Source organism: Mesoplodon mirus (genome assembly GCF_964341445.2).
Source record: "Mesoplodon mirus genome assembly, chromosome: 2".
Classification (NCBI taxonomy): Eukaryota; Metazoa; Chordata; class Mammalia; order Artiodactyla; family Ziphiidae; genus Mesoplodon; species Mesoplodon mirus.
In genome coordinates this window covers 35,935,133-35,952,339 of record NC_138977.1, presented here as the reverse complement: position 1 = coordinate 35,952,339, position 17,207 = coordinate 35,935,133, and the positions used below count along the sequence as shown (strand labels likewise).

Here is a 17,207-nt window from a genome sequence, read left to right as displayed (position 1 = left end):
TTTAAAATTATAAGATTATTATGATGATTATTAATAGTTTTCTACATTCATAAAGCAGTGAGGGAGGGGCAGGAAGAAACATAACAGCTTTCTCTCATGGAAACTAGTTTTAAAATTTGATGTCATTCACTTTTTTTGCTTTATTCTTTTCATTTCACTCTTTTCACCTCAGCATAGGACTGTACTATTATAGTCTTTTCCTTTCTTCCCTATTCCCAGTATTTTTTTTTTTTTTTTTTTTTTGCGGTACGCGGGCCTCTCACTGTTGTGGCCTCTCCTGTTGCGGAGCACAGGCTCCGGACGCGCAGGCTCAGCAGCCATGGCTCACGGGCCCAGCCGCTCCGTGGCATGTGGGATCTTCCCAGACCGGGGCCCGAACCCGTGTCCCCTGCATCGGCAGGCGGACTCTCAACCACTGCACCACCAGGGAAGCCCATGTTCCCAGTATTTTCTTTTCCACCTGTCTCTACTCCATCTCAAGATCTGAGAAATTGTCTGTTTTCTAATGAGAGTATCTGTTCCCGTGTCGATTGTGGTGTAATTACCACACACTCCCTACCCACTGCTCTGTGGTTGGCAGCACATTCCTGATTATGAGAGATTAAGTTGGAACCAGTACTGTGAGTATAGTATGAACAGCACTCCACACCCTGGGTGGGGACTATGAATAGAATTTTGCTTCCAACAGTCAATCTACTTTATGTCTAAATTAAGTATCGTTTCCTTTCTTTCAGTGCTGTGGTCTCTGGTCTAGCCTAGTTTTTGCTGTTCTGTGACTGTTGTGTGAATACAGCTTAAACTCTGTTGTGCAGCTAGAGTATGTAAACACTCAAATATGTGAGCCTGTTCTCACTATTAAGGCACCTTAATGTTTCGTTTCCATTCACATTCATTCCATTGAATTTGAAAGTGCATATACTTTTTTTTTTTTTTTGGGCTGTGTTGGGTCTTCGTTTCTGTGCGAGGGCTTTTTCTAGTTGCGGCAAGCGGGGGCCACTCACTGTCGCGGCCTCTCTTGTTGCGGACCACAGGCTCCAGACGCGCAGGCTCAGTAGTTGTGGCGCACGGGCTTAGTTGCTCCGCGGCATGTGGGATCTTCCCAGACCAGGGCTCGAACCCGTGTCTCCTGCATTGGCAGTCAGATTCTCAACCACTGTGCCACCAGGGAAGCCCGCATATACTTTTAAAGTTAGATTTCAGAAGAGTAGGAGGATGGAAACATAAATGTTACAGTTCATCATAGAGGATGCTACTAGTGACATTTTATGGAGAGAGAGAAATATTTTCAAAACTTATCTTTCTTTTCTAAGAGCCAAAACTGGTAAAGATGAACTACTCAGATTTTATTTTTACCTTATTTCCCTTAGAATAGCAACCCCCTGCAAAAAAGAAAAAAAAAAAGATTGAGTCGTTATTTGGATTACTCCATGAACTTAAATAATTTAAATAATCAGTTTCCACAGAAGTAAATATGAATAAGCAGGGATTTTATGTGATATTGGTCAAGTATCACATGTACTTAAGTATTAATGACTTTATTATTATACTACTAAAATACAATATATTTTGTAGCTCTGAAGGGCACACTATTATAGATGGATTCAACATCTTAACCAGAAAGAATCAAGTGCCTACTGTGTTTCCAGGGCTGAAATTTAAAGAGATTTATGTTTTAGACCAGCATTGTCCAATAGAACTTCAATGGAGGAAATGTCCTATATCTACAAAGTCCAGCTCTGTAGTTACAAGCCACATGTGACTGTTGAGCACTTGCATTGTAGCTAGTGCAGCTAAGGAACTGAATATTTTATTTAAAATTACCTAGCCATTGAGGGCAGCTTCAAACCATTCTCACACAGTTAGTCCAGTAAAAAATAACCGAAGATTGGTTTGAAAAGCATTTGAGAAGAAGTATGCAGTAAGTCATTCTTTAGCTTAAAAACAACTGAACATAGACATTTACTTCTCTTCTTTGATTTATCCAAGTGAAAAAAAATGAAGTTGCATTTTTAAATGCTAAGGAAAGTTAAAAGTGAAACCAAAACGAGCTTTCCAGTGTCTATAATCACAGTAATATAATACTGGTTTTGGAGTCCACAGAAATCAGAGGGTACTTTATCAGAAATTAGGGACCTAATTTAAATCTAACTCATACATAGTTAACATAGACCCAGTTTGGGTTTGGTATAGAAACCTTCTGAAAAGCATGGATCAATAGGTTTTAAGAAAGATTTAAAATGGATCTTACTAGTAATGAGTATCATCACAAGGTTTAAGACCCAACAGTTGTAGCCTCCAAAATATTTCTTCATTTCATTCTAGTCTCTCAGTTCCTTCTGTTGCTCATGGACTAGCTTTCTAAATTGATCTCTCAGCTATAGTTTGTCCTCTGTTTACCTGCCATGCAAATTTGAATACATTTCTTCTGTGCCTTCAGCCATTTAATAACTTTTTATCAGCTGAGCAGGATAAAATTCAGGCTTCTTAGATTATGGTATTTAAAGCTTTCCATTATTGTATCTCTCCAGTCTCACCCTTTAGCATTTCCCATCTCACAAGTCATTCCAACACCACGTGTATTCGCACGCTCTCTCTCTCCTCCCCTCCCACTCCTCTCGCCCTCCCTCACCAACTTCCCTCCATACAGGCTATTTTATATTTTCATGCTTTTGTTCATGCAGCTTTCTGCCTTAAAAGACTGTCTAAGCTTTCAGGCATTGCATAGCTCAGGAAGCTTTCTCTCATCTTCCCACTTCCAGATGTTGGCCTATATTTTTCATTGAATTTATTTGTTTTGAAGAGCTTTTTTCTCCTCTTGTAGACACCAGAAATTTGCCCTGGTCTAATTCATGGCTATATCCTTAGTATCTACGACTATGCCTGACATATAATAGATAGTCAGTAAGTGTTTGTTAATCTAAACTGAATATTGCAACATGGCTATTAATATTAAATGTTTAGTATATTCAGTGGCGCTACCTCAGATATGGAATACAACAATATTCTCTGATAAATTATACTATATAGTGAGGAGAAATCCCACCTCCTTCTCCTCTGTTCTGTCCAACTCTAAGAGAAAATTACATACTTGTCAGTCACAGCCTGACCAGCCAACAGCAAATGCAATCACTTTCCTTTAGAACTCTGTACTGTTTGAAAGCTTTAGAAGGGGCAGTTGAAGTCATAACAACAAAGGATCCTGGAGGATGCTGGAAGAGTGGTACAGCTGGCCCAGATTTATGGCTACTGCATTACGCAAGACCATCATAGAGGAACTGTTCACTCTTGTTGCATTCCTACTCTGCACAATTTTACATCTATAAAGTAATTTATATTTCACAGAGTATTTCTCCATATACCTTTCCTCATTTATATATATTCGTACTTGCATGTGTTCTGTTTCTCTTGGTTAAAAATTCTATTGACCACATCTAGCTCTCAAAGGATTTTAGAATATATTCTATTCATGTGTCATGCAGCATGGTGTAATATAGAATACAGTGGGCTCTAATGATCATAAACAAGGTACAATCTCTAATCTCCAGAAATTAACCCCCTCAAAAGAAAGCATAGAGGAAAACACTTCATACATGAATACATAATGTTATTACCTTTGTTTCTCTGCTTTATTTGAAGGTTGAAATATTTTATTAGGACCTATAACTATAAAAATGCAGGGTTTTAAATATTTTTTTTTATAGTTCTGAACTACAAAACCCGTCATTTTAGTGCATTTCTCTTTGAAACGTTTATCTGTAAATTGGGTCATGTATTAAAGGTAAAGAAATGCCAAGCTAAAAGTGGTTATTTAATTCCTGATGTTGCAATTGCCTGAGTCTCAGTTCCTTCATGTTACGTGTCTGAGCTTGAATATGTGTCACTTGTGAAACGTGTTTTTAGATTACAGTTTGCACTGGCTTAGATACATTTTAATGTGAAGATTGTAGATTTGAACTTTTCATCTAAAATAGCTCTACATAAGCTCAGAATATCATGCAAGTCTTCATAATTCCCTAACCATTAAAAGTATGGTGTTCATGACCACATCCCACAACTTCATATGTTTAAAGTGTTAAGTGTGTTAAGTGTTGGTGGAAATTATGACTCTCAGTTGTCAAGAATTTATGACAAAACACTAGCCTATTGAAAAGCTGCCTTTTAATGTTGCTATATAAATGTGGAGTCAATACCATGTTAGAGTTGCAGTTTAGAGGATCAGGTTACAGTTAAAGGATAATAACATATTTGTCAGATTTTTTTTTTCTTTTTTTTTTTTGGCTGCATTGGGTCTTCATTGCTGCACCTGGGCTTTCTCTAGCTGTGGAGAGCAGTGGCTACTCTTCATTGCAGTGCACGGGCTTCTCATTAAGGTGGTTTCTCTTGTTGCAGAGCACGGGCTCTAGGCGCGTGAGCCTCAGTAGTTGTGATGCGGGAGCTCAGTAGTTGTGGCTCGCAGGCTCTATAGCGCAGGCTCAGTAGTTGTGGTGCACGGGCTTAGTTGCTTCGCGGCATGTGAGATCTTCCTGGACCAGAGCTCAAACCTGTGTCCCCTGCATTGGCAGGCAGATTCTTAACCACTGCGCCACCAGGGAAGTCCTGTCAGATTTTTATACCTTGTAATCTGACCAAAAAAATAGTTCTCTCTCTTTTTTTTTTTTTTTTTTTTTTTTGTGGTACGCAGGCCTCTCACTGCTGTGGCCTCTTCTGTTGCGGAGCACAGGCTCCGGACGTGCAGGCTCAGCGGCCATGGCTCACGGGCCCAGCCGCTCCGCGGCATGTGGGATCTTCCTGGACCGGGGCACGAACCCGTGTCCCCTGCATCGGCAGGCAGACTCTCAACCACTGCGCCACCAGGGAAGCCCCAGTACTCTCTTAATTATAGTAAAGTAATACTAGAAATTAAAATATATCTTTAATTGTCAGAGTATGTATGATTACAGAATCTCTATAACTAGACTTCTATCCAGGTGTTAATTCTTTAAGCCATTATTCTCTAGTCCCTATTCTTCTCATTCTCTCACCACTATTCTACAAAATGTTTTTTGGAGAGACTGTATTCCTATGTGTTTTATGTGTTTTACATACATATATTCACACACTCAATTTGATGTACTGCTTTTTTGGTGACATGTATTCAGGCTAATTTTATTCTCCCATTTCTTCTTTTGCACTCATTATTTCTATGCTAAGATTGTTAACTACAACTTTATTTTCCATGTCTGAAAACTAAATACATATAGGAAGTCAAAGAGAAGAAAATCATCTAGCGAAATGAGGAATATTCATGATCCTAAATGAACTCTAGTACACTGATTTACACAATGTAGGTTTCATTTAAATATTTACTAGCTGAGAAAAGAAATTTGCCAACCAACTAATTAGATGCTGAGTCTAATTTTATCCCACAAAAGGCAAATAAATTCAGTTCTCCAATTGTAATGGTGACAGCTTAAAATTTTGCTGTTGCAGTTTTAACATTGCAATGAAAGTAGCCACATGTGTATTTTATAAAATGTGTATTTGAATATTCTTTATAGGTCCATTGCACATGATTCAAAAATTTTGGCATTCAGGAAACTTTGTAATATTCTATAAATACTTAAGAGCATCTCTTTGTTTAAAAAAAAAATCTGACACTTTCTAATTAAAATAACAATCACTAGGTTTTGTTGATGCAGGGAGATGGGTACATATGAGGACTTGTACTCTCTGTTTTTGTGTCTGTTTAGAAGTTTTCATAATAAAAAGTTGTGTGTGTTTTTTTAATCACTCAGTTAATACCACATTCCTGGGATCTGGACCAAATCTAAAGTGCTAATATTATACATTTAAATATAGATAGAAAACATATCTGTTGTCTGGATCCTCCAAAAAGAGTCGTCAATGATGGTAGGACACCTTGTGGAAAATTAGGGATTACCCTTCTTTTGCAGACCAGAACAGAGGAAGAAAGCTACTACCTATCTAGTTAGTGTCTACTGGGTGCCTTTTGTGTAGGTCATCAGAAAGCCAAGAAGTGTTTCTATCTGTCAGCATGGAAAACATGCCTCTATTATACACCAATGCAGATTCTCTTGGTAAAGGACATGTAATTTTATAGTAATTCCTGCAACTGTTACATTTATTATTTAATTCAGAAATGGAAAGCTTATAAGGGCTAACCTTTCTTGTAAGCACAACTGAGTAGTAAATTTTGGCTGAGAACTTTAATCTGATTCTAACCTTTTTATAACCATGACTGTGTAGTAAATATTGCCTGGGAACTTGACTCTGGTTATATCTGCCATGCCATTAAGTGAAAGGAACGTGGTTAACAACGCTTTTTTTTTTAAAGATGCATTCCAAATACAAGAAGCTCACAAAAGATTCCTACCACTTTAATTAACATAAACACCACACCCCTACCCCAGCCTTAGAAGGGAAAAGTTCTTCCTGCCCCTTAATTGTCCTGCTAAGCTAGTCATCTAGTTTGTGTTTCCAGAGTGTTTGTGCCCTATTACTCTGAAGTGGTAAAGCATCATAAGGCAATGTCCCCCCTCCCCCCGGGTGTGGTACTGAGAACATTTACAGACCAGTAGTTCATCACAGGAAGATGATTTATTGTTATATATATTTTTGTGTGTGTAAATTTATTTATTTGTTTGTTTATTTAGGCTGTGTTGGGTCTTCATTGCTGCACACGGGCTTTCTCTAGTTGTGGCGAGCAGGGGCTACTCTTCATTGCGGTACGCGGGCTTCTCATTGCGGGTGGCTTCTCTTCTTGTGGAGCATGGGCTCTAGGCGTGCGGGCTTCAGTAGTTGTGGCACGCGGGCTCAGTAGTTGTAGCTTGCAGGCTCTAGAGTGCAGGCTCAGTAGTTGTGGCGCACAGGCTTAGGTGCTCCACAGCATGTGGGATCTTCCCAGACCAGGGCTCGAACCCGTGTCCCCTGCATTGGCAGGCGGATTCTCAACCACTGTGCCACCAGGGAAGTCCTGGTGTTATATATATATATTTTTTGGGGGTGTTATATTTTTAAGAAGAGTTTGTCAAACTTACATTAATTTGTCTTACAGAGGAATGCAAGGATTGAAAAAAGTTTACTAGTGTTGTCAGAGTAAAGGAAACAGAACATAGGTGAGCAAAAGACAGGGAATGTGGATGCTGTGAAATAATGTAAGAATAGTTATAAAGCACCACCAGAGAATGGAAATTAAAATTAAAATTTATTTACTCTCATAAAGCCACTTTGTAGAAATAGTTATGAAGCAGTAAATTCAGTTAATATGGGGTGTGAAATTGTTATTGCAGGCTTAGCATCCAAGTGACTGAAGTTCTCTCCTCTGTCTAATGAATAGGTTTGCTTCAACTTCCTACTTTTCATTGTGAGGTAAAACCATATTACCTCCGTACATTTGGGTCTTTCCCTTGGCCTTGTTGGTTTTACTGTCCTGTAGGTTACAATGCCAGGTTTGTCATTTGGTCAAGTTACCTTGGGAAGATTCCTCAAAACCTTAGCGTGGAGGTTCTGTACAATAGAACAAAAAGTTCTTTGGTGCCCCTTGAAGATAGCAGTTCTTCTTACATAACCATTTAACTATGTTCATTGCATTTAAATTAGATAAAACTAATAAATAAATTAGATAAAAGTGTTGTTTGACATCTTCTACAATCCTTTCAAATCACGTTCATCTTAAACCAGAGGAATTTTTTTAATGCATTTTTATTTCTTTTTTATTTTTACTTTTGGCTGCGTTGGGTCTTTGTTGCTGTGCATAGGCTTTTCTTTAGTCATGGCGAGTGGGGGCCACTCTTCGTTTCAGTGCACAGGCTTCTCATTGCGGTGGCTTCTCTTGTTGTGGAGCATGGGCTCTATGCATGCGGGCTTTAGTAGTTGTGGCTCGCGGGCTCTAGAGTGCAGGCTCAGTAGTTGTGGCGCATGGGCTTAGTTGCTCTGCGGCATGTGAGATCTTCCCGGACCAGGGCTCGAACCTGTGTGCCCTGCATTGGCAGGCGGGTTCTTAACTACTGTGCCACCAGGGAAGCCCACATTTTTTTTTTTTTTGGCTACGTCATGTCTTTGTTGCTGCACTTGAGCTTTTCTCTAGTTGCAGCGAGCAGGGGCTACTCTTCACTGCGGTGCACAGGCTTCTCATTGCGGTGGCTTCTCTTGTTGCAAAGCACGGGCTCTAGGCGCATGGGCTCAGTAGTTGTGGTGCGCAGGCCTCAGTAGTTGTGGCGTGCGGGGTCAGTAGTTGTGGCTCACGGGCTGTAGAGAGCAGGCTCAGTAGTTGTGGCGCACAGGCTTAGTTGCTCCGTGGCATGTGGGATCTTCCCGGACCAGGGCTCAAACCCGTGTCCCCTGCATTGGCAGGCTGCGGTACCAGGAAAGTCCCACAGAGGAGTTTTATTTTATTTTATTTTATTTTTATTTATTTATTTTTTTTTAAAGAAGATGTTGGGGATAGGAGTTTATTTATTTATTTATTTATTTATTTATTTATTTATTTTTGCTGTGTTGGGTCTTCATTTCTGTGTGAGGGCTTTCTCTAGTTGTGGCAAGTGGGGGCCACTCTTCATTGCAGTGCGTGGGCCTCTCACTATCACGGCCTCTCTCGTTGCGGAGCACAGGCTCCAGACGCGCAGGCTCAGTAGTTGTGGCTCACGGGCCTAGTTGCTCCGCGGCATGTGGGATCCTCCCAGCCCAGGGCTCGAACCCATGTCCCCTGCATTAGCAGGCAGATTCTCAACCACTGCGCCACCAGGGAAGCCCAGGAGTTTTATTTTAATCATTTATTTTACCATGAGACTTCCCTGTGGTAGAATGGAATCTTTTTTTTTTTTTTTTTTTTTTTTTTTTTCCGCGGTACACGGGCCTCTCACTGCTGTGGCCTCTCCCGTTGCAGAGCACAGGCTCCGGACACGCAGGCTCAGCGGCCATGGCTCATGGGCCCAGCCGCTCTGCAGCATGTGGGATCCTCCCAGACCAGGGCACAAACCCGTGTCCCCTGCATCGGCAGGCGGACTCTCAACCACTGTGCCACCAGGGAAGCCCCGGAATCATTTTTTTTTTAATTCTGGTACATATTTGGATTTTCAATTCCAAAACTCTTTTTATTAATTATAGTATTATTTGATACTTATGTTCACTGTATACAAAACTGGACAAAGTAGGAGTCTTCTATATTGTGCATGCTTCTCCTGGTAAACATTGTTGTAAGAACAATACACAACTTCCTCTCTGTCAAGTCCATGGCCAGTCATTTATCCTTCAACTCTTCCCAGCATTACTCCTATCCTTTGCCTCAGCATGAGCTCCCAATTTTTCCAGCCCATCATTTCCATCCTGGTTTCCAGCCTGATTTCTGTGGTGCCATTTAACTATTTCATTCATTTATTCATCTCTTTTCTTTTAACAATCTCTGTTAAACACCTCCTAGCACAAGGGAATAATTCATTTTGTGAAGTACCTGTCCTCAAGTTTGCAAACTAGTAAAAAAGAAACCCTCACATACCTTGATTATCTGCTACCATGAATCCCATATCACTCCTCAGTTCTAGGTATTTCCCATGGTCTGCTTTCTCTAATGCCTAGAAAAAGCCACAAAACCGTTCTGATTGGTTCCAATAAAATTCATGCATTCTAGCCTAATCTAAACTCTCACTGTAACATAAAAGCTTTCATGGTTTGTTTTTTTTGTTTTTTTTTTTGTTTTTTTTGCTGACTCAAAACTTTCTTCACAGCAGAATTTCTTTACTCTTCTGAGGAAGTGATTTTCTTTTTATTTATTTATTTATTTATTTATTTATTTATTTATTTTTGCGGTACGCGGGCCTCTCACTGTTGTGGCCTCTCCCGTTGTGAAGCACAGGCTCCGGACACGCAGGCTCAGCGGCCATGGCTCATGGGCCCAGCCACTCCGCAGCATGTGAGATCTTCCCGGACCAGGGCACGAACCCGTGTCCCCTGCATCGGCAGGCAGACTCTCAACCACTGCGCCACCAGGGAAGCCCGTGATTTACTTTTATTACCAGGAGTATGGCAAATTTCTGATGAGTATCTTGGGGTTCCCTCTGTATTTTCACTCTTTCCTTTGTTCATTATTTCTTTCTCTTAAGAAGGAAAGGTTCTTCCTCCCTGCTAAATCAACCATCCCATGTATGTTGGTTTTTTCCCATCTCCTCCTCCTGGTTCCTTCACATTTTTCCATCAGTTTTCCCCCTATCATTTGCAATCTCCTCCCATCTACAGATTTATTATCCACTGCCTAAAAACATCCTCAGACATTTCACTCTTCCAAAAAGACCCTAATAACTCATCTAGTCTCATTTAGTTTATTTTTTTAAATCTTTTTTCTTTCTCAAACCCTCAAACTTCTTGAAAGAATAATGTTACTCATTTTCTCAGTTTACTATCATTTAGTCTGATTTGGCCTCTCACCTGTCTGTGCAATGGAAATAGTCCTCTTAAAGGTCATCAGTGACCTTTGTGTATCACATATATTCATCATTTCATTCATTCATTCATATTTACTCAGAAAATATTTATTTTGTGCTTGCTATGCATCAGACACTTGCTAGATACTAGAGGTATATCTGAAAAAGACACAATCCTTTTTGTCAGAGTTTATAATTTTGGTAGAGGAAACAAACAAGTAGTGAAAGAACTATCAATATTAGGCAGTGGAAGCGTCACAATTTTTTAAGCATAAGGCAATACGAAAGTACAAGAAGCAATATCTATCTCAGCCTTTAGGTGGTCATGAAAGCTTTTGTGGACATGAAAGATTTTTTTCCTTTAAGGCTTCTCTTAAAGGAAAAAGAAAAAGTATTCAAAAGAAAAGGGGAGGAAAGGCATTTCTAGCAGGGAAAGTATCTTTCAGGAAAGAATCTAAAAGTTTATATGCTTTTGGTTATCTGTAAATTCAGTAACACAAGTGCAAAATTTGGAGAAGTGGATGGTGATGATGCCCTGGAACAAGGGTTCTACCTGGATTGAGTTTTTAAAGTTCTGTTTCAATGTTTGTGTATTTCAGTGTGCTTTGGGCGGGCAGGCAGAGAAGAGAGGTCTATGCTTTTCATCTGATTCTAGCAAGTAAGAACCTATGGCTTCAGAATATGAAGAGCCACTGCTATAAATGTAGTCAGGGACCAGCTTATGGAAAGGCTTTGAATACTAAGCTAAGGAGATACTAAACTGTATCTTGAAGACTCTAGTTTGAAGAAGTTTAAGAAATACAGTATTATGCTCAGATTTTCATTTCTGGAAAGTTCACTCTTTGTAATGTGCATTATAATACAAGACAAGCAAGAAAGCAAGACTGCAGAGAGGGGAATCTAGGACACATGAAGTAGTCCAGGCTTGAGCTGAATAGTCATCTATGATAGTGATCATGAGTACAAAGAAGAGGGGTGAGTCAGAAACATTTAGAAGGTGGAATTTAGATTTTAGTGGAGTTCTGCCCCCCCCCATACAGAGCACACACCGTACATCCCTACACAGCTCCCCCTGCCCCCACCCCATCCCCACATGTCCCATCTTAAGTATTTTGTACTTCTGCATTTTAAATTATTTGAGCTTGGGACTGTGTCTTTGGATTATCCATCCTCATAGCACCTAGTGCAAAGAATGATGTTTCTATAGCATACACTGTATTCTAAGAGCTCTGCATATATTAATTCATTTAATGCTCACAACAACCCTATGAGATGCACACTACTATTATACCCTCTTTTCAGTTGAAGAAGAGTCGCAGGAAGGTTAAATACCTTCCTAAAGTCATGCACCTGGTAAGTACTGGAGCTGAGATTGAAACCCTAGCAAATCTACCTTCGGAGTCCAGGCTCTTAACCTGTATGCCAAACTGCCTCAAAACTGTAGTCACATTTTTGAATACCACCTATCCATTATTAAATTTAAAGCGATGTATAAAAATGTTCTAGTCTCACAAGAATAAATTTAGGGGCTTCCCTGGTGACGCAGTGGTTGAGAGTCTGCCTGCCGATGCAGGGGACACGGGTTCGTGCCCCGGTCCGGGAAGATCCCACATGCCGCAGAGCGGCTGGGCCCGTGAGCCATGGCCGCTGAGCTTGCGCGTCCGGAGCCTGTGCTCCACAACGGGAGAGGCCACAACAGTGAGAGGCCCACGTACCGCAAAAAATAAATAAATAAATAAATAAATAAATAAATAAATAAATAAATTTAGTGCCTTATTTGATTTGTGTGGAACAGCTAATGAGTTTGCTTTCTAATGTTTATGTTTTAATCCTTTCAGAACCAATTCGAAGATACAAAACTTACCACGGTGATACCTTTAGTACCTCCAGTGAAAGTCCATCTATTATTTCCTCTGAATCAGATTTCAGAAAAGGTGAGAGGGATCTGAACAAGCAAAATGTTCTTAAGAAACCGTGATTGTTCTTCTCTTTCAGTAGTGTTGAGATATAAGGTGTCAAAAGAATAATTCTATATAAAAATTTTTAATTATAAAAAACTTCCATTTACTCATTTTAACAGTATTATAGGAACTTGATAGCAGTTTCATCAAATAGCAGTGTAGTCATTTTCATAGTAGAGAAAATAATTGTTTTCAAAATAACATGACTTACCTCTAAAGAGTTTATTGACATTATGTCACTAATTTGATTACATGAATATGATTTGTAAAAATTATCTTATGTGTCTGCTGAATGCTTGAGTTTTAAGTAAGATTACTTGATATTTTTATCACTTGTACTATTTTTGTTTCATTCACAATTAGTGAGAAAAAGTGAAGTGTCAAAGAGATTTGAGTCCAACAGTGGTCTCCCAGGGGTAGATGAAACCCCAAGTCAAGGCCAGTCACAGAGACCAAGGTATGTAAAAAATGATAATATATTTCCTGTTGCTGGTGTTTTTTTTTTCTTTGTTAGAATCAAGGAGAATTTTTAAAAATTATTCTTTTTCCTCTGTTTTCTCCATTTTCCTTTTCCTTCTCTTTAAGTTCTTGCAAATTCATTCAATTATGTAAAAGATGTTACAGTAGTTTGAGTTACTGGAATCTTTTAAAATTAGAATTGGCCCTGATTATTTATAGTTTGTGCTTGATTTTTTAAATTAACATGAATATAAAATAACTTATTAACAGTAAGGAAGTTCTGAAGGCACGGCATTAAACATCTGTGAGAAGATAGTAAACTTTGATTTCTAAGAGAATAATACTTCTTTCGAGGTTGAATGGGCTCAACAAACAGGCTTTCAGTGAGTATTATTTGTTGAATGAATAATTAATAGGTTACTACTGAATAACCTATTATGTAAAAAGTTAATTTTTCACTACATCTTTCCTGGCTTAAAAGAAGTCATCTTGTATTTTTTAAAGCCCACTTCGGGCTGTTTAGAGTTCATTTTCATACTGAAATACTCAGGTTTCTTATAAGGTGTTGTGTATTATTCTTGTGCTAGGGTTAGAATGGTGGTATTATAGGCATGGATTGATTTACTTTGTTTGAACTGAAAGGTGTCAAATCAGTAGTGAATATATTTATGTGTATCTTTTGCAGGTGTGTACAGGTTCCTTACTTGAACAGAAGCATATTATTAATGTTAAGCATTAATTTGAAATTCATAATGTGATATTAGAGAACAAGAGGTTGCTTCCAAATTCTACTCCCAACCGACAGGAATCCTCTTAAATTTGATATCAGTTCATTTAGTTCAAGTGCCGTTATACACAAAAGAATCATTTGAAGATTAACAAAAACTTGCCCCTTAGTTGATTAATTTTGGCAGACACTGTTTCATACCTGTAAACTATTAATAGACCAGGTAACCCTAGCCATGTGATTAAAGCAGACAATTTATCCAGGGTTTAGACTCCAAGTAATTACATTGCACTAAAATTATTCCTTAATATTCCAGTTTTTATGAAACTTGTGTGTTTTTCTCTTCCCTCTTGTTCCTTTTAAAATAGTCTATGAGGGACTTCCCTGGCAGTCCAATGGTTAAGACTTTGCCTTCCAACACAGGGGGTACAGGTTCAATCCCTGGATGGGGATCTAAGATCCCACATGCCTGGAGGCCAGAAAACCTCCATAACATAAACATAAACATAAAATAGAAGCAACATTGTAACAAAGTCAATAAAGACTTTAAAAATGGTCCACATCAAAAAAAAAATCTTAAAAAAAAAGGTAGTTTATGATACTTTCTTTGAGGAAAGCTCTAATAAGTATTCATTTACCTAAAGTGGTATGATCTTTGCATAATAGCATTTTCTATTTTTATGACCCCATTGTGGTAATAGTATTTGTGATTACTATTTTGGTAATTTTGACCAAAGAGGTAAGAGACAAAGACAGATCTGTGCTTGATATTACATAATTTTGTTAAAGAAGCAAAACTGTTTTGGGATGACCAGCCATACAAAGCAAATGTTGAATTGCACTAAGCTCTGTGTTGAATTGAGGAAGTCACTCTTCTCTATATATGTAATTTGGAGAAAACTTATAAACAGTTAATATGATGCCCTTTTAACTTAATCAGAAGTAGGAGTAAAGATAACAAGGGGAAGAATTGCTGGGATTATGTGTTGATTGATTGATTTTTTTTTCTGTTTTTTTCTTTACAGTAGGTCCTTGTTGGTTATCTATTTTAAATATAGCAGTGTGTACATGTCAATCCCAAACTCCCAATCTGGTTGATTGATTTTATAGTCAGTTTGCTAGTTATTTAAAATACATATTCCTCCAAACAAAATTGAACCATTTTGTGAGTCTTATTTCAATTTTCTTGATAAGGTACCTAAAAGCGTCAGCATTATAAGAGAATCTTAGTTTTGACTGTTTCCGGTTTAATTTTAGGAAACATTAACATTGAGGCCTTAGCTCATCAAATTGTAATTTAGTGATAAACTACCTTTTATTTCACACTTTAAGAGGGTAAAAAACACAACATAGTGTTCACAGCATCTGTATTAGATAAAGTTATAGGTGAAAAAAAATATTTCAAGGAGGAGTAGATTGTCAGGTCTGCGTATTTATTACATTTAATGTAAGGTGCTAAACTCTACTTCTTTTAGAGTACCCCATCTCTTCTTTCTGCCCAAGGAAAAACACATTAACTAAAGTATTGTCTAGATTCCTTATTCAAGTGCAGAGTTTTCTGTATGTGTACAAAGGCTTCTGATAATATCCTTAACATGCTGGTACTTAATCGGGAGGTTCTGTTTGTTCTTTAGGTCACATATTTGTGAGATCTATAAATAGTTCTGTATTTAGACATGTTGCCTGCTTCTTTATAGAATTTCCATTTCTTTAGCTAGAATGAAATGGAAAAACAGATCCAGAGAGTGCTATTGATTTGTATCATAGTGGGTGGGGGGAGATTAACAGGAAGTTATGAGTCAGATCCAGAAGAATGAGTAATTTTTGGATTTTGAGCTATCAAAAGTGTCTTTCAGTGACCAAAAAAAGATATTCAAAGCTGTTTTCCAAAGAGCAACTCTAAGTTTTTTTTCTGTGTTAACTTTTGAAGTACGATTTATACATAGTGCAATTCCCACTGCTTCTGTGCCTATCTGCTTAATGATGTAACCATTTTTTCTGTCTCAAAAGAACCTATTTATTCATTCCTAAATCATCTAGGTTTTCTGAGTTTTTTGTTCGTTTTTCTTTTTCTTTCTTTCTTTCCTTCCTTCCTTCCTTCCTTCATTGGGTCTGCATTGCTGCGCACGGGCTTTCTCTAGTTGCGGTGAGTGGTGGCTACTCTTCCTTGTGGTGCATGGGCTTCTCATTGCAGTGGCTTCTCTTGTTGCGGAGCACGGGCTCTAGAGTGCAGCCTCAGTAGTTGTGGTTCATGGGCCTAGTTCTGCGTCATGTGGGATCTTCCCAGACAAGGGCTCGAACCTGTGTCCCCTGCATTGGCAGGGGAATTCTTAACCACTGCGCCACCAGGGAAGTCCCTGTTCGTTTGTTTTGTCTGTTTAGTTTGTTTGTTTTTTGCCTCTCAAACATTTCAGCCTTTATAGGAATTTCTACCAGATATTGTGTTGGGCCAGATAAAGTGATGATCAGTCATTTTTTGCTACCTGTTTGTAGCTCTGGTATAAAATAGTTTGAACAAGAAGGCTAATATATTTGATGAAAATGACAGGTGTGAGTTAAAATGTAAAGATTCAAATTCTTACCATTTTCCTTGACCCTATTAAGTGAGAGTGAGCCATAAAATCATGTTCAATCATTTGCACAACAAATGATTATTGAGTACCTGCCATGTACTGGGTACTTATAGGTACTGGAGATGGAGTCATGAACAAGATCAAGAAGTCCCTCAAGAGATTTTCTAGTGCTGAGGGATAGCCAGTAAACCACTGAAAAAACAAGTAAGTAATGCACCATCAGAGTGTGATGGTGCTTGGAAGAAAAATAAATCAAGCTAAAGGGATAGAAACTACAGGGGTGTGATGTCCAAATTCTAGTTTACATAGGTAGGGTGATCAGAGGAGGCCTCTCCCAAGTGGCGACATTTGAAAAGAAAACTAGTTGCAACAAGGAAGTAAAACATGCAGATATCAGGGGGAAGAGAGTTCCAGACAAAAGGAACAGCAAGAGCAGAGGCCCTGAGGTAGGGGAGATATGTCCATGTTAGAGGAATAGCAGGAAGGGCAGCATAACACAGAAGGCAGCAGAATGAGTGAAGTGCAGAGTGGATGGTAACCAGGACCCAAATCATATCAGACCTCAAAAGCTAAGGTGAGGGGCTTCCCTGGTGGCGCAGTGGTTGAGAGTCTGCCTGCCGATGCAGGGGACACGAGTTCGTGCCCCCGTCCGGGAAGATCCCACATGCCGCGGAGCAGCTGGGCCCGTGAACCATGGCCACTGAGCCTGCGCGTCCGGAGCCTGTGCTCCACAACGGGGAGAGGCCGCAACAGTGAGAGGCCCACGTACCGCTAAAAAAAATAAAAATAAAATAAAAAATAAAAAGCTAAGGTGAGCACTTCAGATGTTAGAATCTAAGTGTAATGGGGAGCCATTGCATGGTTGAGAGCATAGAGAGCCATGATCTAATTTACATTTTAATGGGATTGATCTGTTCTGTGAAGAACAGATTGCAGGAGTAAACGACCAGTTAGGAGGCAATTACAGTACTCCATTTGAGCTGCATACAGCACAGACTAGGTTGCTAGTGGTAGAGAAGATTCAAATATAGATTTCTTCAAGGTTGTGCCCTGCAGGGTTTGCTGGTCATTC

The 17,207-nt window shown here is 39.1% G+C and overlaps 1 protein-coding gene across 8 annotated transcripts in view; it reads left to right on the top strand.

Moving 5' to 3' along the window:
• PTPN13 (protein tyrosine phosphatase non-receptor type 13) overlaps nt 1-17,207 on the top strand; it is a 225,054-nt gene that overhangs the window by 114,192 nt on the left and 93,655 nt on the right. For all 8 annotated transcript variants that reach the window (XM_082632173.1, XM_082632172.1, XM_082632169.1 and 5 more), the window contains 2 exons: nt 12,254-12,349; nt 12,740-12,833. In XM_082632173.1, the coding sequence (XP_082488299.1) occupies nt 12,254-12,349; nt 12,740-12,833 (190 nt within the window). The remainder of the gene's footprint in view (nt 1-12,253; nt 12,350-12,739; nt 12,834-17,207) is intronic.